General features: G+C 47.7%; 4 protein-coding genes across 5 annotated transcripts in view; 2 read left to right on the plus strand and 2 right to left on the minus strand.

The window, feature by feature from the left end:
• Positions 1-4,360: 4,360 nt before the first annotated feature.
• Positions 4,361-7,470, minus strand: GLMP (glycosylated lysosomal membrane protein). Its single transcript, XM_053474314.1, has 6 exons — positions 7,344-7,470; positions 6,506-6,763; positions 5,490-5,693; positions 5,051-5,269; positions 4,676-4,953; positions 4,361-4,566 (listed from the first exon to the last, which is right to left on the minus strand). Exons 1-6 carry the CDS (start codon positions 7,428-7,430, stop codon positions 4,398-4,400), a joined length of 1,215 nt encoding a protein of 404 aa, XP_053330289.1. The 5' UTR covers positions 7,431-7,470; the 3' UTR covers positions 4,361-4,397.
• Positions 7,471-8,186: 716 nt separating this feature from the next.
• On the minus strand, positions 8,187-13,547 carry CCT3 (chaperonin containing TCP1 subunit 3). The gene is made up of 14 exons (XM_053474313.1): positions 13,408-13,547; positions 12,609-12,670; positions 12,472-12,522; positions 12,254-12,316; positions 12,063-12,159; positions 11,865-11,982; positions 11,370-11,556; positions 10,404-10,553; positions 10,177-10,309; positions 9,950-10,031; positions 9,646-9,826; positions 9,311-9,556; positions 9,031-9,162; positions 8,187-8,530 (listed from the first exon to the last, which is right to left on the minus strand). The coding sequence occupies exons 1-14, from the start codon at positions 13,433-13,435 to the stop codon at positions 8,429-8,431; spliced, it is 1,632 nt and encodes a 543-aa protein (XP_053330288.1). The 5' UTR covers positions 13,436-13,547; the 3' UTR covers positions 8,187-8,428.
• A 1,943-nt stretch (positions 13,548-15,490) lies between these two features.
• SSR2 (signal sequence receptor subunit 2) lies at positions 15,491-19,206 on the plus strand. Of its 2 annotated transcripts, none has more exons than XM_053474671.1 (6): positions 15,491-15,594; positions 16,520-16,674; positions 17,206-17,304; positions 17,568-17,676; positions 17,849-17,926; positions 18,687-19,206. In XM_053474671.1, exons 2-6 carry the CDS (start codon positions 16,520-16,522, stop codon positions 18,795-18,797), a joined length of 552 nt encoding a protein of 183 aa, XP_053330646.1. In that variant the 5' UTR covers positions 15,491-15,594; the 3' UTR covers positions 18,798-19,206. The 2 variants fall into 2 exon arrangements, with proteins under 2 accessions (XP_053330646.1, XP_053330645.1); XM_053474670.1 differs by having other exon boundaries at positions 15,536-15,633.
• Positions 19,207-21,724: 2,518 nt separating this feature from the next.
• ARHGEF2 (Rho/Rac guanine nucleotide exchange factor 2) overlaps positions 21,725-22,725 on the plus strand; it is a 42,906-nt gene continuing 41,905 nt past the window's right edge. The window contains exon 1 of the mRNA XM_053475331.1: positions 21,725-21,899. The gene's annotated coding sequence lies outside the window, so the exon portion shown is untranslated. The remainder of the gene's footprint in view (positions 21,900-22,725) is intronic.

The following is a 22,725-nucleotide window of genomic DNA, read 5'->3' on the forward strand; positions in this document are numbered from 1 at the left end:
ACACTCATACTGTGCGCCCCTTTATGTAGAGCATGGGGGGCATCAAACCCCACTGTACAGTCACACAGCGCGAGAAGACATGTAACAGAGGAAAGTGCTCTGCCATCTGCCCGGGACTCGTTTACCGGGCACTCTACGTCCCAAAGCCCTGCCCCGGCCAGGGGTAGGGAGGTATATAGTAAGAAAACATGGGGTATTTCCCACATCTTCTAAGGGGGGTCCCTGCAGACTCTAAACAAAAGGTAGGTGTACCCCTGGCGAAGGTAGTTTGACCATTTTGTTGACGATTTAGCATCACCCCCCCTATCCAATACAAACTTTTCTTCTTATTTTGACATTCATTACCCACTCATTGCTCGAAAAAGTCAAGTCCAAGCAAGATCCCAAACGGGAATATTCAAAGGTTTCAATCGTAGCCGACAGTCGCGTTGCTGAGACGTAATTGCGTTGGTTAAACATGAACGGCAATTAATTGAATCCAAGTCTGAGCTTGACTTAATCGCCAATAAGAGGCTTTCTATGAAAAAGCATCAAAACCCGACTTTAAGGAATAAGAATTCGGACTGGGGTGGAAAACCTGAACCCTGACAGCATTCTCTTGGTTGCTACGGTGGGGTCACTTTTTATAAGCCCCCTTCGACTAACTAGGGGAGATCTCCCGAAAACCAGGTAGACTTAGCAAGCTTTGGGTATGTGGGACATACTTAAAACCATTATTATTGTTAGAGTTTCTATCATGGGGCAGCCTGGTCACCTTAACAACCTGGGTCGAAGGGGGTTAAATCGGCTGTGACACCGCGGTAAGGGTTAATAGTGCGACAGAGGGCAGGATGCTTTGTGGGAGTTGGAAAAGTTGCCCGTCTGGTTCTTCCACCTTTGTGTGATCTCAGCGGGTGTGTGTGTGTGTGTGTGTGTTGGAGCATCACATTTTTGTTATTACCTAACAATAAGTATTGGAATTTTATACACTTTTCCATTTTTTTTTTATTTAAAAACTGCAGTAAAGTTTTGTTTTCTTTCCCCCCCCAAAAAAGAAATGCATTTCAGGGTCCCGTATGAAATAAATGTAATTCCAGATCTCTTAAAATTATCTGGAAAACAGACAATTGTAGGACAAAAAAAATAATTCTTCCTACTCCCTGATCATACAAAAACTATTTTCAAAGAACAAAGTTTGGACATTACTGATTTCGACCTTTATTTTCGAAAAGGTCTTTGGCCAAGGTGGGATTAACCCATTCATGCTTCAGAGATTAAATCTCTTAATTCCATTTTTTTAAAAACCCATCAAAAACACAAAGGTCATTGGCCTATCTCCTTAGGGTCTAAAACAGAATTCGGTTCCTAATAAAGACCTTAAGGGTCCCTCACAAATCATTCCATGTGTTTTTCAGAGGTTCTCAGCAAAGATTCAAACCAGCAGACCGTCGAAAAGTGGTCTCCTACTGACCCAGGGGTCTCGTCGTTCAGTAGCCCCCATTCTCTTACCTTGGAAGGCGTGGAGCCCAAACCATACGGCAGGACAGCGCAGGAGGACCCTCTGGACAGCTCTCTTGCGATGTGCGAGGATACAGAGTCCACTCCAGATTCCTCGATTCCTCACATGGACCACCCTGTAGGGTATCACAGCGACTCTATGCATCTTCATAACACAGTAGGACTTGAGGACCTGGCTTCTCGATCTCCACCGGAGGAAGAGGGTCCCGTCCACGTGGCTCTACCTCGATCCCCCAGCATTTCAAGCATGGGTAAGAAATGACACTTTCCATACAAAATCATGTCTGCTGTCCGTCATGTTACTATAAAACTGTGCCAAACGTCTAACGAGCCACAACGTATCACAAAACATGAGCTTAGCTAATGGACTCACTGTGCCACATAAAGAGATTTCAATATCAGGCATAGAGGGAAGACATTTAAAGGGTAAGTCCTACACCAGGTCAACGTGGCAAGGCGATGGCCATAAGGGACCTGTTGGCCCAGAGCAAAACTTCTTCAAATGCATCATTTTTTTTTGGTTAATGCTTTTATTGAACATTCACTCTCACTTTTACAGAGACGGACGTGGAGGTCGACCCAGAGACGGGAGAACGTGCCTTGGAATAAATACGAAACAGTCCAGGGGAGAACGGGAAAGGGTATGAAAGACACAGACCTTCTTAGATCATTCGTCCCTGGTCTACAGAAGATGGACTGCCCTTTCTGGAATAAGCTCCACCGCTACGGCTGCCGCAAGAAACTTTGGGAGAGAGCGTTCTCCGCGCTGCGGCTCAATCTGCACCAGTTTTTTTGTTTTTTTATTGAGCCGAGGGGGGTAACGTGGTGGGGCCGCGCATTAGCCATACCGATTACATCAAGAGACATTCATGGCGGTTTTAATGCTAATTTTTGTAAAGGCCGCCTATGGGAACATGACACGTGAACGAGTCCCTGACCAAAGCGGACAATTCAGTTGCTTTCTTAACGGGACTCCCATTGTGCTGTGTAGGGAGGGTGTTTGGGCATAAAGAGGGTGACCAAGTAACGAGGTATTTGGCTGCAGGTTGAATGTTGGTTTGAAGGCTCACCTGTACGCGTCGGGATCTTGTCTGTCCATCTGGGCAAAATTCCAATCTCAGAATCTTCACTTGGAGTGTTTTTCATGAGCTCTAACCACCCGGACGCTACGGACAACACGGAGAAAAGAGTTAGTTTTGGCTAAATCTAGAGTGAGGCCTACAGCTTGCTTTCTAGAAGTGACTCCAAAATCAAATCTGATTCCCAGACCTGACAGGCTGGTATAGACTACACTCTCCAAGGTTTTTCAATTGAGCTAGTGTGGTCAGGTGTCATGTTAAGTCCTGCACATCCCTTCAATCCAGAAGCCAAACCATACAGTTAAGGGTACAATGCCTAGGGCCTCTCATCTGTTTACTTACAAGAGACAGAGCTCCTGCATGTGGCTCTATGGCCAGTGTGACAGATGGCACCAAGAGATGTCGTCACATACCTGCAGCCATGGACACCAGGTATCGCCAAAAGAGCGGAGAGGCTGCGGACACCGACCCCCGGAATCCCATCTGCTAGACCAGGAAACACCAGACGGACAGGCAGGAAAGGGCTTTGCAGCAGCGATTTCAGAAAAGGACCCATAGGCACCTGCCACAGACGCTTGGCCGACCCTGATCAAACCACCGGTTTACAACACAGATCCAGTGACTTTCTAGACCTCTGACTGTAAGGAAGCCAACTGGTTATCTGGAAACATTTCGGGGTACGATGTCGCTATATAAATCTATACTTAATAATGTAAATAATGTAAACAACCAATGAATCTTGTGTATTTTTGTGATTTTAAAGTTTTAAATAATAATAAAAAAAACCCCAGAAAATTAACCAGTGATTTTCTTAATTTTGTCTGCAATTTATAGATTAAAATAATGTTTTTTATTTATTTCTTTTTTTAATAAAAGACAATTGGTAATATTTAGAACAAAAGGCAAATTATTAAGAGTGGAATTTTGCAGAGGACAAAATGGTCAGTTTGTGAAGGTTTTAATCCAACGCCTTAAGTAATCAAAGAAAAACACAGTGAAGAAAAATTTAAAATAAACAAAAAAAAACATGCTTTGCCCCTCAACTACCTGAATATTTTTTGTTTATTGTTGATATCCCAAGGAATCATAAAAAAAAGTAAAATAACACAAAATCTACAAAATTCTATTCATACGTTTTCTACACCCTATTCTTCCTGTAGTGAGTGAGGCAGCCCCCCCACACACACAGACATTTAGTGGTTAGGAATGAAAGAAGATTATGCAGTTATACAGTGTCCACTCTTCATGTCACTTCCTGTATCTTAGTGATGTCATTGTGACATACAGGAAACAGCAGCATCAAATACATAAGGCAAAAGAATGTAAGACAGACAAGTTCTAAATGCCCAGTGATTATCCTGTACGCTGACCTTCCTATTAAACGAAGCTCTGAAAGACGTAGGCCGACACACGAGTATCGGGTTCTTGTTAACATGCGGCATCATATGCTTGACACACCAAAAATACAAAAAGGCAAGAAATTGGCTAGAAAATAAAATTAATCTGCAGCAAAATGGCACCTGGAGAAAGTCCCTAAAGCCATCCTTGGGGGTGAAAGGTTGGGTCACCGAGGTAATGGGTTGTAAGACTCCTTTCGCCAATCGAAGGGTTATACAAAGCCACACGTTGGCTCGTAAAACGTAAACAACTCCCTGATACCCCAGGAGATTGCAAAAAAAAAAAAAAAAAAAAAATCACCCTGCGTCCCCAAACAAACGGGAGATTGTTGAGTTCCAATCTTATTGCTACAACAAGGTCAGTTAATCGGAGCATGCGCAAAGACTTCCAGTGTGGGCTCGAGCTCTGCGGCCAACGAGTCAGTTAATTAATAGGCTCGTAATTAGAGTAGACTCTGTTCTTCAGAGTGGCCACCACGATGGCGCCAAGGATCAGCAAGCCCAGGGGAGTCCCCAGCGCCACCGCCATGATACAAATCACTAGCGTAGAGAAGGAGTCCTTGGGAGGCGTCCCGTATCCGATCAGCGACGACCTGCGATAACATTAAATGTTTCAAATAATTTGAATCTAAATACTTATACAAATATGAAATAGGGGGAGAAAACATATTTAAATAAATATTTACAGAGGACTACACTCACCAGCTTAAAAACTTATGTTTGACATAAAAGTCTCCATCTGCGACCCCAAACGAAATATTGAAGGCTTCTACGTTATATCGCTCGGTCAGGTCCTCTCCGAAGAACGCGTGCACTATACTGGGAACTTCCAGAGTCCCATTAACACCTCGCAACGTATAGAACCGGCACGGATGAGCTTCCTCCCTTTTGCCATTAGTAGAACCGTAAGCCACAGACTTCCACTGGAGGTAGCCCAGAGCGTGGCTGGCATTCGGAGTGTCTGGAAGGAGTTGTGCCACCTGTGCGATAGAGACTTTGGTTAAAAGACTGCGCTGCATTCACTGGGCGTGCTCCACCTGGTCCAGCATCACAAGTAAATATCAAACACTAACTCACCTCGAAAACTGTTGGGGTGTACTCATCGTCGATGGAACGAACAGACTCTATCTTTTTGCGTCCATCCTTCTTCTCCAGGGCCACCATCTCCATGGCAAAACGGGAATTATTACCCCGGGGATTGACACCTGACAGCAGAAACTCCAGCTTGGAGCAATTGGCGTTATGGAGCAGACGCGGGGACGCCAGATCCCGACCGGAACTACCATAAGCAGATACCTGGTAGAAAATATAACGGAAGTCACCCGTGACTGTGGCACAGATCCGCAGCCCGATTCATTCTCACAGGAGGAGTATGAAGGAACATCAGTTTGACTGTGCTATCCAATGGCACCTCGGACAGCTGGCTTAAAACAGCTGTGTCTGTGACTGCATTGAGTCCTGACACTGAGTAAACTGATTAGCCGTGACCTAGGACACTGAAACCCATCTCACTCACCCGGAACGTGACACTTCCATTCTGAAAGCTCTCAGCTGGGTCAGAGATGCTGCGCCCCGTTAGGTTAGCCGTCAGAGAGGAGGAATTTAACGTTGCGTTTGTGTTCTCCCAGTGGAAGTCAGACAAGTTATACGCGGGGTAAAAATACTTCCCATCTGTCCCGGAGAAGTCAGCAGTGTTATTAACGTCCCAATACTCAAAGATCTGCAAAACAACAAAAACAAAGTAAGAGGCGGTAACATCTAGCAGCAGATCCAGCTGTCTATGCCTAAAAAAACCAATTTGGTTTTGCATGTATTTAACCAAAATTCTTGTTCCTCGTGTATTATCATTTCTACCTGACATCCTCTAAACTAAGCGAGCTGTCAAGAGCATTGTCGAGTCAGCCAGTGATCTGGAGACAGTGGAGACACATAACATAATTACATACAGATACTAATTAATACCTTAGGTGCTTATTCATGGCATCAGGTTTTAAAAACTCTCCAATACATTAGACTAAGTGTTCTGGAGCTTAGGCTACAAGACAGGAAGTCTAGGACACCGACCATCGGCAGAGCCCGCTCCCGGCAGAGGACACCGACCGGCGGCAGAGGACACCGACCGGCGGCAGAGGACACCGACCGGCGGCAGAGGACACCGACCGGCGGCAGAGGACACACGACCGGCGGCAGAGGACACACGACCGGCGGCAGAGGACACACGACCGGCGGCAGAGGACACACGACCGGCGGCAGAGGACACACGACCGGCGGCAGAGGACACACGACCGGCGGCAGAGGACACACGACCGGCGGCAGAGGACACACGACCGGCGGCAGAGGACACACGACCGGCGGCAGAGGACACACGACCGGCGGCAGAGGACACACGACCGGCGGCAGAGGATAACGACCGGCGGCAGAGGACACACGACCGGCGGCAGAGGACACACGACCGGCGGCAGAGGACACACGACCGGCGGCAGAGGACACACGACCATTAAGACATGGCAAAAGTGATTATTCTGAACTTACCCTATTGAAGAGCAGAGCAGTGGCGTATAGAACGCTGTCAGCCGGTTCGATGCTGATGGCTCCGTGTGGGGATGGGGACAAGAGCTTGGTCCAGTTAACGTGCAGCTCACTATGTGCATTTGAGGTATATATGAGCAGGACAGTGGGGGCCCCGATCGTGCTCCACACATAATGAATGGTGCTACTGTTATCCACCGCGCGAACGTGCAACAGATTCACCGACGTATTATGAAAGCCAGGGTTGTAGTGCAGCGAAACCTAAAAACGTAAAAGGGGGAAATTCATGAAAAACAAATATTTTACCCCCACGCCTCCGGGGGCCGTATAACGTTTAACTCATGGTGTGCAAAAGGTTTTAGGCCTAGAAAATCATCTTAAAACATCTGCCAGCTCTGTCTGTGCTCTGCGGTCAGCAGCCGGCTTCCCTCTTTTACTTCTGGTTCCATAGTGAGACCACTTTGCACTAGATTCCTGCTCTGGTGGGGGATGGTGGGGTTGTTTAGGGCCTCTACCTGCTTCTACCTGCAGTATTAGGTGATAGGGGTCCCCCCTAACCCACCTCCCTTTCCTACCCAAAACACACAAGTACCCCCCCCAACCCCAGCAAGGGTCTCTCGTATTGCCCTGTCCCATTATACCCCAGGAGTCCACCAACACCCGAAAAGTAGGTAAATAGCCCATGCCACCCGTCCCCTCAGCTTTAGTTACCACCTCACCCGTCACACAAGCTCCCTGCCCCTCAGACCCCCTCATTTCTAAAGCCCTCCATCACACCCAGCAGTCAGAATGCGGGTGTTGGCGACTTTAATTTAGTCACCCCAGGCCCTGCCTCACTGACCTTGCGGCCGGGCTCCTCGGGCTCTCCCAGCACCCCGAGGACAGCACAGAGCGCGCCGAGCGCGGTCAGCCAGATCCCCTCAGGCATGTTTTCGAACTTTCCGGCCAGCACTTCCGGCTCCTAGTCATGTGATCGTCAGCTGACTGGATGAAAGTCACGCGCTCTTAAACGGGAAGCCACTCCGACCAGGAAGCACTGGCAAGAGGGTAGATAGTAAAAGTATACAGGGGTTCCACCGCCTCCCATCACCCTCAGCCAGAAAAAACCCACAGAGAGCAGGGATTCATTATCCCAAACCATAAACGTTGCACAGCAACAGACTATAGCGTATAGTGATAACTCTCTAACAATCTCTCCCCATTCAAGACAGTCAGGGTAGATGCAAGCCGCTGAGCCAACTCTGGACCCCAACTCCCATTCACCTTAGCCGGCCAAGCGACCACCCCCTGCTACTGAATGACATCATGATCTAACAGCTCCTTGCTATGTTCTATGCAAAAATTACAAGACATCAGCACCTGCTTCCTAAAAAAAAATACCCCCTCGTGTGGCATAACTGCCTCCTAACACAAGCATTTTACCTTTTAAGTTCAAGGAGTGGACACCAGTGTCCTCAGTATCAAGCAAAAGACAGAAGATCCGAAGACCTCTGTACTCCCTTCTTCATCGTAATATTTGTATCTCTGCACGTTGAAGTGATGCGTTATATGAATGAGTAGTTACGCGGCCAGCCTGGGCCTTTTCTAGGCTCTCAAATGGAACCAACCAATTTGTTGTAAATTTACTCAAAAAAACACAACAACAAGAAACAAAGCAGCAGAAAAATAAAAGCCTCACAAGCCCTTTGGTTTCCAAATGAATTTTTATTTAGCGCCGAGTGGCATTACAAGTAACGGCTCCTCCTAAAGGTTTCTCCGGCCCCCTCCTGAGACAGTAATAAATACAAAACGCTGCCCCCCTTCTGGTTACAGTATAGGGGATGAGGACAGACAAATCTCCATCAGCATGAGGGACAGCTGTTCCAAGTGCTGCGTCTGCTTCCGGCTGAGACTTCGGTGCAATCCGGTCTCGTGTCCCCGGCGCTCTCATTCCTGGGGTGCCGGCTCCGGGCCGGGCCGGCCGTGGTCTTCGCCCTTCTTCTTCTGACCGGACACGATGTCGTCGATACGGAGCAGCAGAATGGCAGTCTGCGGGCGTGAAAAGGATGATTAATGGAGAAGTGTACTGGCGCGCACACCCAGTCCCTATCAGGGCCAGTCCTAGTGAGCTTCTTAATACTTTACGTGTTGGAAAGGCTTTGTTAAACTTTGCTGTGTCTCCCCCTAAAACGAGTTTTGATTTCATCACTGTCATTTATTTCTTCTCTCCAGTCCTGTTGACCGCACAGTGACATGGAAGCAGAACTGCTTTTCTCATCTCACCATGTGCGATAAACCACACCTGGATCTTTGCAGGGTCTCTGAGACCCTCCACAGGAAGGGAAAATGCTCGGCGTTGTTTGATGCACCTTTTAGCATTTGTTCCTCCAGTTGCCCCAACACTTTCAGGACTACCACCAACACAGGGGCACAGATGGCTTTAATTACCAGAAGTTGGGGATATGCTGCACAGCCCAAAAGGTCTTATTACTGTAACAGGTTACAATTACCATGGCAACTAACAGACTACTCCTGCCTGGATCACTTACCTCTACCGCAGTTTTGTAGGTTTGCAGTTTGACGGCCAGCGGGTCCCATATTCCCAGCTCCTTGGTGTCCACGATCACCCCCGCCTCGCCATCCACGCCCCAGCTCTGGCAGCCCTCCTGGGTGTGCTTAGCCTGGGGAGGGCGACAGAAATATCCAGCTTACAAAGTCCATAATGGGGTAAAGCCCTAAATATGGAGCTGTCCCCATGGAAACTGAGGGAACTGCAGCAGAAGCCCATTCCTTTGCAGTGAATTAACAGAATAAGCAAACCCATCTTACCCTCAGAGAGGTCAGCACACGGATGGTGCTGGCCCCGCAGTTCTGTATGAGTGTCCTAGGAATGACCTCAAGCGCGTGGGCCACAGCACGGTACGGCCATTGCTCCACGCCGGTCATGCTCTTAGACTTCTCTGTGAGGATGTGAGCCACCGTCATCTCCGCGGCGCCGCCACCGGGAACCAGGTAAGGATCGATCATCACGTTGCGGCACACCTGCATGGCGTCCTGCAGGTTGCGTTCTACCTCCTGCGGGGGAAGATAACGCAGAACATCGCTGATCTGTGGCTTAGGCTAGCTGTACAGAATTAACACATTCACTCTGAGCAGCCACTCACCGCCAGAATTTCCTTGCTGGCCCCGCGCAGAATAATGGTGCATGCTTTGGGGTCCTTGCACTCCGTTATGAAGGTGAAATACTCATCACCGATCTTCTTGATTTCAAAGAGACCAGCCCCTGTGCCCACGTCCTCATCATGCAGCTCGTCCGTACGGCTGGCGATACGAGCCCCGCAGGCCCTGACAAAAGGATGGACCATCATGATCCGCAACCGCATTCCCCACCAGCAAAGCATCCAAAATATAATTCCTGTCGTCCCCGGAACCAACAGAGCAGAGGGTGAGCCGTTTCCAGTCACTTACCTGGCTATTCTGTTGTTGTCCGTCTTCCGTACTCGGCGAATGGCTGTGATGTTGGCTTTTACCAGGTAATGTTGAGCAAGATCTGCAAATACAGCATTATTTAGTGAGGAGGACAGCGCTGAACCGGATACAAGGCCAGGGGCCCAGGCTTCAGACAGAAGGCTCATTCCCTCGCTCCACCCAGGCTTCAGACAGAATGTTCATTCCCTCGCTCCACCCAGGCTTACCAGAGATCCCCTTCTCTGTGATCACAAGGTCCGGCTTGAGGCGGATGATGTCCTCACAGATCTGCTGGATATATTCCTCCTCCATCTGCAGGATGCGGGTAAAGTCCTCCTCCCGGGTTATTTCAATCTCGGTCTATATCGGAGGAGACAGTTTAAAGCGTTAAACACACAACCTTTCCTCATCACCTTGCAACAGACGAGACCCCGTCCATCCGCAGCGCACATACCTGGCTCTCTCCTTTCTTATACTCTAGAGAACAATCCAAGAGAACGATGCGTGGGTTCTTGATGTACCGACGCATTTTGGGGTGAGTGACATCTTTGTTCACCATGACACCACGCAGGACCTCGGATTCTTCAATGATCCCTCCGGGAATCTGACAAAACAGAAGAGAGAAGAGGGAGGAATTAGGATGCTTCCAACAAATCAATCACTGCCTAGCCCTCCGAGGTATCCAGATCCAGCAACAAGCTGGCGGTAGAACGGGATTAATAATCATAAAATTCATAAAATCTGGGGTCTTGGGAATGAACCGGGCGTCTACGTTCCTCACGTAGGAAACTGCTAAATCATTACTGGAAAGAAACTCCACATTCCTTTGACGAACAAAGCCTCCTCTTATTACGCCTCATGTCCTCCACAGGTACAGCCAACACGACAGGCAGGAGACTTCTTTTGTTGTCAGGGAAACACAACATTGATGGATTAGCAGTTAACTGAAAGAACTTGCATTAGCAACTATGGTTTGAGGAGTGTATAACACACACTCACACACACACGTCTATTTAACTGCAGTCACTCCCGGCCTCCCAAAAGCCAAGGCGTCCTTACATAGCAAATGTTTGGGTAAAGCTACTGATAATAAAAGCAGGAGTGGTTTCATGATAAGACTGTACAAATCAGCCAATGGAACAAGGATAAACCAGAGAAGGGGTTAAAAACCCCAACGATATTCAGCAAATAGCCTTAGTTGCCACAAAGCAGCCTGTTTATCCGGAGAGGCTGACAAGCTACTAGAGACGAGGACTCTGAACAGAAGGTCACCAGGTATGAAGAGCCCCAAAGACCCCCCAAGTCACTGATGAGGTCATCAATAAAGCTGTATAAGTCTCCCCGGCTATAAAGGGCTACGTAGAACCCCCTATAACCTGTAGAAATGGGCAGAGACGGTGAAAGCCGCACTCTTGCTCACCTTCTCTACTTTGGCGTACTTCTTGATGTCAATCTCCTTTCTCCCATTTTCCTCGAACTCCACGGTTTTCACGGCGTCCAGGGCGATGTTACAGGCGAGGTCTGCCCAGCGTCTTATCGCCTTGGTACTCACAGCGCTGTTAATGATCTTCAACATCATTTCTCTGTCGTTCACATCAACAGGTGTGCTACGGGAAGGCAAAGCCTTGTCAATGACATTACACAAAGCATCAAAGCTGTTCCATATAAACAGATTGAGAAGAAGTGCTATCACTATGGCAACCGATGGAATGGTTCAAGCAACATACCGAAAATTTTCCATGCAATACATGTAATATTGTATGCTGCACAGCTGAAGTAGAATACACGCAGCACACATTGACAGTTCAAGTTTAAATTCCTCAAAAATGGGAAATAAAGAGACTACTATTTTTAGAGAGCTGGAGACAGACAAAAGAACACCCCGCTAGTGAGCGAAGAACGCAGACGCTCTTACCTAAGCTCCTTAAGAGCAGCGATCATATCATCCAAAGCTTTGCGGTAGGCGCTGATAACCACTGTTGGGTGCATCTGCTGCTCCAAAAACTGCTCAGCAACAGACAACATCTCGCCGGCTAGAAAAACGTAGAAATCACAGTTAGACGTTATGTCGGCGCCCGAGGAAAGAACGAGCGCCGAGCAACCCAACACGCACCCAAGATGATAACGGACGTGGTCCCATCCCCAACTTCCTCGTCTTGTGTGCGGCTGATCTCAATCATGGACTTGGCTGCTGGGTGCTGCACCTGGATCTACAGGCAGGAAAGATGCCGAGGGGTAAGCGGTGACCAATCAGAAAGCATTTACCTGGTAAGCAAAACATCAGCAACAACACGGTTCACAAACCTCTCTGAGAATGGCGTTCCCGTCATTGGTCATCACGATGCCACCCATCGGATCCATCAGCATCTGAGCACAAGAGGAGAGAACGCGCTTGCAATTTAATATGCCTAGACCGTTCCTGCCCCATGTGCCAAGCTATGCCACCCACGTTATTACTTATACAGCACGTTTAGATTACAGCGCATCTGCGTACGGGCCTGGACCACTTAAGTCAAGCTCACCTTCATCATCGCTCTTGGGCCGAGGCAGGTCCGGATAACGTCAGCGATGGTCTGAAACATTAAATATTCCCAGTCAGTAAAGATAAGGTTTTAAACCCACCCGCCAGGATAGAGATGCGTGTAGGACGGACGGGTACCTTGGCTGCATTGATGTTCCCAGCCTGGACCTTCCTGCCAGACTCTCTCTTCATGTTCTGACCTAATACACAAGACAGAAAGGAGTCAAAGGCCATGCGTGTGCTGTACACACCAGAGCGTAACAACATGTGTCAAATCCCAGAACATACACACATTATACATACATATTTTTTTTAAAAAAAAAAAAAACAAGTTGCCAATATACATTATTATTCCACCGCAACAACCACCAGAGAGCAGAATTATACCAAGGATGCTACAATCTTATTGAATATATTCATACAGTAAATCACTCTACATAAAGCAAGGCCGTCCACACAGAACTCGCGGTATAACAAATCTGACAGGCGCACCTACCGTTATTATACACCTGTCTGTCAACACAAATACCAGTGCGACATACATAAATACATATAGACATTTATTTACACCGGTTTACATCCAGAAATGCGTTACCCCAAAACACTTTACATATTACTAAAGCCTGGGGTACCGCCAATATTTTGTGTGCATGGAGACATATATGTAAAGTATATTGTATTTAGCCGATACGTCACAAATCTATTAACGTGAAGGATTAAATAAATGTGTGTGTGTGTGTGTGTGTATATACCGTATATATATACACACACATATATATACATATAAATATAAATGAAATGGATATATGAGACAACTCCGGACAGCCACCATGAGGGCCCCTCTGCAGTCAGGCGGGCCAGCCCATCCCTAGGTCCAGCTCCCACCATGGCCCTGCAGACTATCGCACACCCATGCCTAAGGCCTCCGTCTACTTACTGAGCACGAGCACCGGGCGGCCCATCATCTTGGCGGCAGGTTGAGGCGGTGTTACCGGCAAACGGAGAGAAGCTTCTGGAGAAAGAAAAGAACAGCCTCCGCCTACTCAGTGCACACTAACCAACCGCTTTTCCCTACTGGCCAATAAGCGGCAACCGCTGCAGGGCTCCAGCCAATAGCACGGCAAGGCGTGAGGCCAAAAGGGCTAGGCTAAGCAAGCTTGGTTGACTATGGGAAGCCGCATGGTGACCGTTAGGGAAGTACGCATGCGTTTTGCTGACACGGCGCAGAGGCTGCCGGGAGCTGTAGTCCTAAATGTCCCAGTCACTGCCCAGGCTATGTACAAAAGGCTGCTGGTGGTGCTGAAGCATGATGGGAATTGTAGTTTTCAAGACTTAGTTCTTAAGACACACACTCATGGCTAAATTAGGAAATGAAGTAGAGGGGCATATTTAAGAAGGATAGTGTATTGTCTGCTGCTAATACAGGGCAAGTGGGAGGCAGCAAAGACACAATGAACAATGCATATATCATATTATATACTAGAGTGAAACATTTCATATTGTGTTTTATTGCAATAAATTCAGTTTTTTACGCTTCTGTTTCATTTTTAGCTATGGTGGGCATCATTCCCTATGTATGTAGTAATGATCTACGTGCTTGGGATTTATACGGTCTTTAAGGTTAGCCATGTGTGTGAACATTTAAAGGAAATGTAGCTTTCTGCTTAACATAAAAGTTTATGGATTAAAATAGCCTAACAAAAAAATAGATTAGTTTGACGGCTCATAAAAAAGTCCTAGGGTTTGGTGAAATAGGCCGCAGAGTGGGACCCAGGACTGATCCTAGTTGCACCTCTGATGGCAATGGAGAAAAGAGACTTAATAATACTTTGGCTATTGCCATATGTAGACTATAGAATGTAAAATGCATAGGCCCTGGCAGCAGGTATTTGCAGACCTGTGAGTCTGACACTTGTCATAGATAAAAAGAAAATCACATACATATGACCATGAAAAAGACGGAAGGGGGCGATACAAGGATTCAATATCTGTGTATAAAACCCTCTATTAACCGCAAATTCTTCTCTTTCCAAAGACTTGAGGGTCAGTGGCTGGAGATGCCGTTTTTACCCAAATCAGCGGTCTCTGCAGACCACCCACTGCAACAACCGCAGGTGCCCTGATCAGCTGACACAGCCTGTCCCAAGAGCTTACATTGAAGTTGTATAATAATACACCCTGTCCCAAGCAGATTACAGTCTAGCGGTATAATCGCAGACCCTGTCCCAATGAGCTTACAGTCTAGCGGTATAATGGGAGACCCTGACCAAGGAGCTTACAGTCTAGCGGTATAATGGCAGACCCTGTCCCAAGGAGCTTACAGTCTAGTGGTATAATGGCAGACCCTGTCCCAAGGAGCTTACAGTCTAGCGGTATAATGGGAGACCCTGACCAAGGAGCTTACAGTCTAGCGGTATAATGGCAGACCCTGTCCCAAGAGCTTACAGTCTAGCGGTATAATGGCAGACCCTGTCCCAAGGAGCTTACAGTCTAGCGGTATAATGGCAGACTCTGTCCCAAGGAGCTTACAGTCTAGCGGTATAATGGCAGACCCTGTCCCAAGGAGCTTACAGTCTAGTGGTATAATGGCAGACCCTGTCCCAAGGAGCTTACAGTCTAGCGGTATAATGGGAGACCCTGTCCCAGGAGCTTACAGTCTAGTGGTATAATGGCAGACTCTGTCCCAAGGAGCTTACAGTCTAGCGGTATAATGGGAGACCCTGACCAAGGAGCTTACAGTCTAGCGGTATAATGGCAGACCCTGTCCCAAGGAGCTTACAGTCTAGTGGTATAATTGCAGACCCTGACCCAAAATCTTACAGTCTAGCGGTACAATAAGGGACCCTGTCTGAAGCACCTTATAGTCTAGCAGTAGAATGGAAGACCCTGTTCCAAACAGTTTACAATCTATTTTATGCGTTGCTGCCTGGTTACCATGTGACTGTATAAGAACGCTTCATGGTGCTGTTTGATTGACAGATTCAAACTATCGGAAAAGACTACACTTCCCGTGAAGACCCGCGGCGGCCGAGCGGATATCCGCTGCTCGCTGTAGTTGACGTGTCCTTGCTGCCGGGGTAGGCGGAGTTAGTGCAGTTTTTGTCGCCCAGCTAGGACTGAAAGGGTGAGTGTGGCTGCTGGGGCAGGAGAGGCATCTGCAGGGGTGAGTGGGGTAATTAATGTAGCGGATGGGGTATTGGGGCAGCTGGCCGATTGAGTCTCTCTCAGAAAAGGCTATTTGGCTTTGGCACCGTGGGAGGTCTCGGGAGGGTTACTAGCAGCGAGTGGCCTGATCGGGGGCGATTGGGCGAGTAACTGGGGAATGGGGCAAGTATGAGAGTTATATGGTGCAGGAGTGAGGTCTGGGGATTATAGCCGGGGCAGGAAGGGGGTCTAGGAGGCAGAATAGGGAAGGGGCTCATCTACGTGTTATGGGGGGCAGAGACCCCTGTGCCCTAACCCTGGGCTGTCTGATTCTATCTCTGTTGCTTTGGGCTTCTATATATTATAGTAGGTGAGGCTGTTCACGTTGCCCCGTCATATGGAGTTCAAAATGATTGCTAGCTCTGGGGTCCGGCAGCTTTTGGATGGGGGGTATTAGCATATTGTTACTATGTTAGTAATTATTACTAATGGAGGGTCTTCTTTCCTGTGATTCTGATTTCTTTTCGAAGTCCCCGTAGCAGTTAGAAATGTGAATGCTGTGTAAATACAGCGTGATCCGTAGCACACGTGTGTTACATGCATACACCAGCGGGGGGGGTATACCGGTTACCGTAAGAGTGACACATCAGCGTAAAGAGTGCGGGGAATCCATCGGAACCAATCGACTCTGTACGGCTTGTTATATATAGATATATATATATATATTTAGTAGATAATGCCTTTAATATGTATAGTTTTCTTTAAAAATGTCTGCGTGTAATTCTTTTTTTTTTTTTTTTAACCGTTTTGTGTGGGTCCTAAAAAGTCAGGTTTCCTTAACCCCTCGATGGCTTTGACAGTCGTTGAATACAGTGGTAATAACGGGCGTGTTTGTTGCTTTTCAGATGAAGACGTTACTCGTTGTGTTCGTGGCCCTTTTGGTGGCCGTCCAGTGCGAGGAGGGAGCGCGGCTGCTGGCCTCCAAGTCTCTGCTTAACAGATACGCGGTGGAAGGAAAGGATCTGACGCTGCAGTACAACATCTACAACGTGGGCTCCAGGTGAGACCCCCGGACCCTCACAAACAGGGCTCTCCAACAGAAATTTACTATCGTAATAAATATATCCTATTCTATACAGTGTAACGGATACCCCTAGCAGCCATGCCGGTATCACCCGGTTACTCTGTATCAGACCTGCGGGCTACTAGGGCAAGCGGTACGCCGGTGACGTGAAATTCAAGCTCTAGGCCTCCATAAAAACAGATAAAATATGTATACATAAATATATATTCTATTTTTTATATATTATATTATATATGGTGTATATATTATATTGTTTTGTTTATATATTGTGTATTTTTTGTATATTGTTTATCTAATTCTTGGCAGACAGACATATGGATTGCTGGATATGTTGAGCTCTTGTACTGGTATCGTAGGGAGATTTTATTCTTTGCATGTAAATACCGGTCAGATACATTTCTCATTCATTTAGCGTCGTTGCTGTGTTTGTAACTCTCATCATCCTCGGCCGGCTGCCTTTCGCCAGCGGGAGAGTTCAAGCGTTTTTTTCTGTCCGTCTCCCCGCAGCGCCGCTCTGGAAGTCGAGCTGTCGGACGATTCATTCCCCCCAGAAGATTTCGGCATCGTCTCCGGGATGCTGAATGTGAAATGGGACAGAATCGCGCCGTATCCTTTTACCATCAAGACGCGTTGTCTGTCTGTCTCTGTCTGTCTGTCTCCTTTAATGGAAAACCGCATCTTTCACACGCGTGTCAATCGACGGTCATTAATATTGTGAGACGATCACGCCCCCCGCTTATCTTTGCGCATCGCTTTGGTCTGTAGCCGCACAGTATTGTGTGACGGGGACTAGAATGATGTTACTGGAATGAAGGGACTCGGTGGGCTTTAACTCCGCGTTATCAGGTTCTTAACGGTCTTCTATACAGTGCCAGTAACGTATCGCACACCGTGGTACTCAGACCCCTGAAAGCAGGCTACTTTAACTTCACGTCGGCTACCATCACCTACCTGGCACAAGAAGGAGCGCAAGTCGTGGTGAGTGATCGCTCTGTGAACGGCTATGGGCTAGAGTGCATTAATGGGACCGGCGACGCTGAGACCCCCACGCAGTCCACGCTGACGGATCCAGTGTATTCCAATTGCCCCAACGCGCTTCCTATCTCCTGTTCCGTTCCAAGCGTGTTTATTCTGCGTGTTTATTCCGCAGGTTGGATACACCAGCGCCCCCGGACAAGGAGGGATCCTGGCCCAGCGCGAGTTCGACAGGCGCTTCTCCCCTCACTTTGTAAGTGCTTTACGGTCCTTTGCTATTCACAGAGGTGGGAAGAAGATTAGGAAAAATATGGCCAAACATTATATAGCGCCAGCAGATTCCACAGCGCTGCACAAAGGTTTTCAGGCTTAGAGACAAGGAATGGAATGGCTATAGACTGCTAGTGTGGCAGAGTTCCCCCAAAAGGGGCATTTGCATGGAATTGTAACTATATAAAGCCCATGAGAGGGGCAGGTAGAGCATCCTGTAAGGGTACGCAGGGTTGGGGGAATCTGATATGAAGGGATAAACGCCGTTAGCACAAGAAGCGGGCCGAGTTACGTAGGCAGGAGTCTGTAATTTTAAGGTGAGGATGTAGACTTTTCCGCTGGTAGATGTCTGCAGTTGATACGAGGGCCGGCTCCGGACAGTGAGGCGAGCAGACGAGACAGGAACCGATTACGGCGTGCGATCGAGTCCGCAAGCGACCCACCCGAGTAGAGTCGCGGCGGGAGCGAGTCAATCTGCTTGCTGGTTTTAGACAGATGGTGTTTAAGGTGGCAGGAGGACAGACGGCTGGGGAGAGCACCCAACAGAGAGGCTTTCAGCAGCGCTACAAAGAGATTACGGGGCTATTAACGTACAAGTGAGGGAATGAGAGACAATAGCAAGGGCGCTAGAACGGAACCTGGGAGGTAGATCCCGTACAAAATCCACGCAACGAACAGGTCGAGAGAGTGCGCTCAGGGAACTTTGGGTAACTTTGACACAGCTTTCCCTTTGTTTTCCTCAGCTGGACTGGGCCGCGTTTGGGGTGATGACTCTCCCGTCCATTGGAATCCCCCTCCTGCTGTGGTATTCCAGCAAGAGAAAGTACGACACCCCCAAAGCCAAAAAGAACTGAAGAAAATCTGCCGGCTGAAGATGTTCTCGCGACCCGTTTGGCTGCTCTACATCCCGGCCTTTTCCTCTAACCTCATCACGGATCCCACACCCAGAATATTGGCTGCCCAAGCTGCACCCCCATACCATCTCTGCCCGCCAGGAACGTCCCCTGGACGATGGCAGAAAGCAGCTCCACATTTTCTGTTAAAATGGATATTTTTGGTAATATTTTCTCCTGCTTGCCCCCGACATGCCCGTTTCTACAAGGAGAGTCAAAGCTTTCCCTTTTTCCAACCCCGGGCTGCCGCGTTCTAATGAGGTTATTACGCGAAAGGAAGCGATGCCTCTTCCTGGACAGTTCTGCCCGTCTTTCTTATGTGGGTGACTATTAAAGGGACAGGTTTTCTAATAAAATCGACAGAAAACAACGCCTGTGAATTTCTTCTGCCTTTGTTGCCGGTCGTATAGCAGAGATAAATCCACGGATGGGTAATATAATGCCCTCTTTCCTAGGAGTTCAGAATGTTTGCTGGGTATGAGGGGATCGCAGGGTTCTACAGCCCTAAAAGCCCCGATAATGTGTATAGAAACGGCTTTATAAATTAAACGGGGTAAATAAAACCCATTATTCTTCTAAATGCCCCACTCAGTTACACAAATAACTTGCCATGGGGCACAAAATCACATAAAAAGGGCTTGGTGGGGGGGACACCTAACCCCCTCCCCTCAGGAAAAGTACCCTTGATGGCTATTTGATATGGTGAGAGGTAACACTGGATAATGTTTTCTTGGGATGGATGGATGGAAGAATTTAGTGGTAGGAGAGAAAACTGCTGTTCTCGTGCATTAACAAACAATACCCCGTCCGCGGCACAACGAGACCTTTGTCGGGAGTAACCTTTGTCACCGTATCAGCGGCTGTAACGGGCCAGATCTTAAAGAAGAACCGTCTCGCTGGAAGGAGCTTGGGGCACAAAAATGAAATTCAAGCGTTAAAACCAATCAAAAGTTCCTGTCCTGACATTCTCTCCCTTCTGCGCGAACCAATCACCGACATTCAGCAACTTAATAACGGGATAATCAGCAGATCCCAGGAACAGGGAGTAAAGACGGCGGCTCCCATGGCATACAAGTGCGGGTGGAAATCGCTAAACACTAATATATATATATAGATTATACTGTATATATAACTAAAATCGGCTAATGTACAGGAAGACTCAGGAACAGAATATTGACGGGTTAAAAAAAATATTGGGTTTGATGTCCCCTTTCAGCCTCGATTTATACAGAACAATATAAAAAATAAAGAAAATATTTATGTAAGAAGAGAATTACATAAAAGCAGGTGTAAGAATTAAAACAAAACAAAGAATTACCGTGTGGCTTATTATGGAAGGATACACTTTATATGTTTGTAATAATAATAATAATAATAATGTCTTGTAATATTATAGGAAATAGAAGAGAGTAATAGCTCCCTCTGGTGGCGGTTTTGTGTCATTTAAATTCCACATTTTATTTTAACTTATTGGTAAAAAGAATAGATATATATATATATAAAAAAAATTGCTGCAAACTGCGTTACAGAAGCAATTGGTCTGATCTTCTTTTCTGAAAGAACCTCATCGATCTCGCTCAGAGACGGCACCAGGGAGCTCACTGAAAACGAATATTAATTGGCTTATAGAAATAGTGATTTTTTTCATGGAATAGCCCCCCAGCAGTGGTGGCAGACACCACTATCATGCCTGTTCACTGCAGTGTATTGGCATTTAAGGGTGGCCTGACTCAGTTGGCAAACAGCTCCACCTGAACTGTAAATGCCACCTCATCTGGTTGGAGGAACTATCAGCCACCTGCTGGTACTGCACACAGACCGGGTGCATCTACAGCAAGCACGCGAGCCAACAGAGCAAACACTTAAAAGGAAATGTTTTATCTGTCACATCGCTCGAGGGTGATTTGTCTGTGCCACTTCTGGAAGGAGGCCACTCAAAGTAACTACTGCAAAAGACCGCAAACCCTCTTCGCATGATTCAATAAACAAGCAGAGCACTTCCAGTACAATACAGAACGGTTTCCACAGATAGCTAGATGGACGTTCATGGATCAAAGACTAGCCATGCCCCGCCAGGCTCCAAAAAAGCCTTTGTAGACAGCCCCTAGGTAGCAAGTTACACAATGGAGTTTTTGGAGGTAGGTGGAGCACAGGCAGAGGTGGTCTGAGCTGCCCTCATCCCCCCTTTTGTGCCCTGCTGTGCTTCTAGCTAAATGTCTAGTCTTGGGCTCTCCGGCTCGGGTTACTAAACCTCAATTGCATTCTTACATTTTCCCCTATTTTCCCAGAAGACGACTTCGCGAGCATCAGACTGACCTGAGACTTGACAGGAAGTGCCCGGTGCAGCGAGAAAAGCCTTCCCCCGTCACCTGGAGACTGCGCTTAGAAATTCTTCATTTTTTATAAGCAGCACTGTTCCGTTCTTTCGTTCTGTTTTCCAATCATAAGTTCCCAATTATTTAATTAAACATTACCGATCGGTTATTGCCGAGCATTGTACTGCATTATGGAGTATGTTGGCGCTCTAGTTTTGACATAAACATAAAGAGATCGATTACAACCAAAATCGTAAAATAAAATAAAATTATTTCTTAATTAAATTGATTAAATTGATTAAAATAAATTGTAAAAATTCCTTTTACAGGGAAAAATCCCAGAAATTAGGAAACTGGTGAGACTTAAACACGAGATTTTATTATCGGTTTTTCAAGAAATCCAAACTTTGAATTAAAGAGATTAGTTGGCTTCCAACCTGAGGAGGAGGAGGACGGGAGGGAGGGGAGATCAGGAAAATAGGGAGGGACAGAGGGGAGGCGTGGAGGAAAGGGAGAGAGAGATTGTCTCCCAGTGTAGAGGGTTACTGGATGGAACTGGGAGAGAACGACGGACGGAGCAGCTGCTGGGAAATAAACTTGGAATACGCGATACCGACCCGGAAAATGACCAAAGATTGCTGACCCGGCGAATGCGGTGGATTTGGGATCTGCTCGTCAGGAAGGATCTTTAGAAGAAGCTGCAGCACTCGAGTAAGAGGTGTCGTGGGGTTTGCGGATGACATGAGAGGTGAGTGCTGGCCGAGCGTGGCTTCCTCGGTAATAAATGTTGTGTTTGGGGTTGAGTGTCAGGGAACGGGCTTTGTTTAAGATGTTGTGAGCAGGAGAGGAGCTCTCGCTGTGGGTTGCCCAGGAAAGTTCTAATTCTTTCTTTTCTATACGTGAAGCTATATGTGACACACGGGGGGCGCTATCAGTCGGGCGGCGGGCCGCTGGAGTCACTGTCGGTGGATCTGGGGTTCTTAGAAAGGTCGTCTTAGAAAGGTTTGAAGCTTGCAGCGCCCGACGACCTTCGGGGGCCAAGCTGGTGCTTTGGTACCCAATGGGTTAATAGCCTTTTCTGGCCAATCACAAAGCGATACGGCTGGCTTTAGCCGAACGATACCCGGGAGGAGCGCAGGGGTGATATCTGCAGAGACCGATATATCTGATCGCCCGTAGTGATCGGCGGCGTGTCCGCGTGTCCGTGTGACCGTGTGTCCGCGTGACCGTATGACCGTGCGTCTTCCAGCTCACCGGTGCCACATTGTAACTTCATACAGGGTTACACCCTTCCTCGCTTTCCTTCTAATCACCCCGCACGAGCTCCTGTCGTATCGGAAGCTGCAGCTTAGTGCTGCCACTTCACAGGTGCAGGAGGGGCTGGGAAGAGTTAAATCCCTGTCAGCGGCCGGGGTAGGTCTCGTTCCCGGAGTTGGGTCGGAGTGGGGTTGGAGTGGGGTCGGGTGCCGTTTGGGAGTGGGGTCGGAGTTGGATCGGAGTGGGATCGGAGTGGGGTGGGAGTGGGATCGGAGAAGGGTCGGAGTGGGATCGGAGTGGGGTCAGAGTGGGATCGG

The sequence above is a fragment of the Spea bombifrons genome, chromosome 9, assembly GCF_027358695.1.
Source record: "Spea bombifrons isolate aSpeBom1 chromosome 9, aSpeBom1.2.pri, whole genome shotgun sequence".
Lineage (NCBI taxonomy): Eukaryota > Metazoa > Chordata > Amphibia > Anura > Pelobatidae > Spea > Spea bombifrons.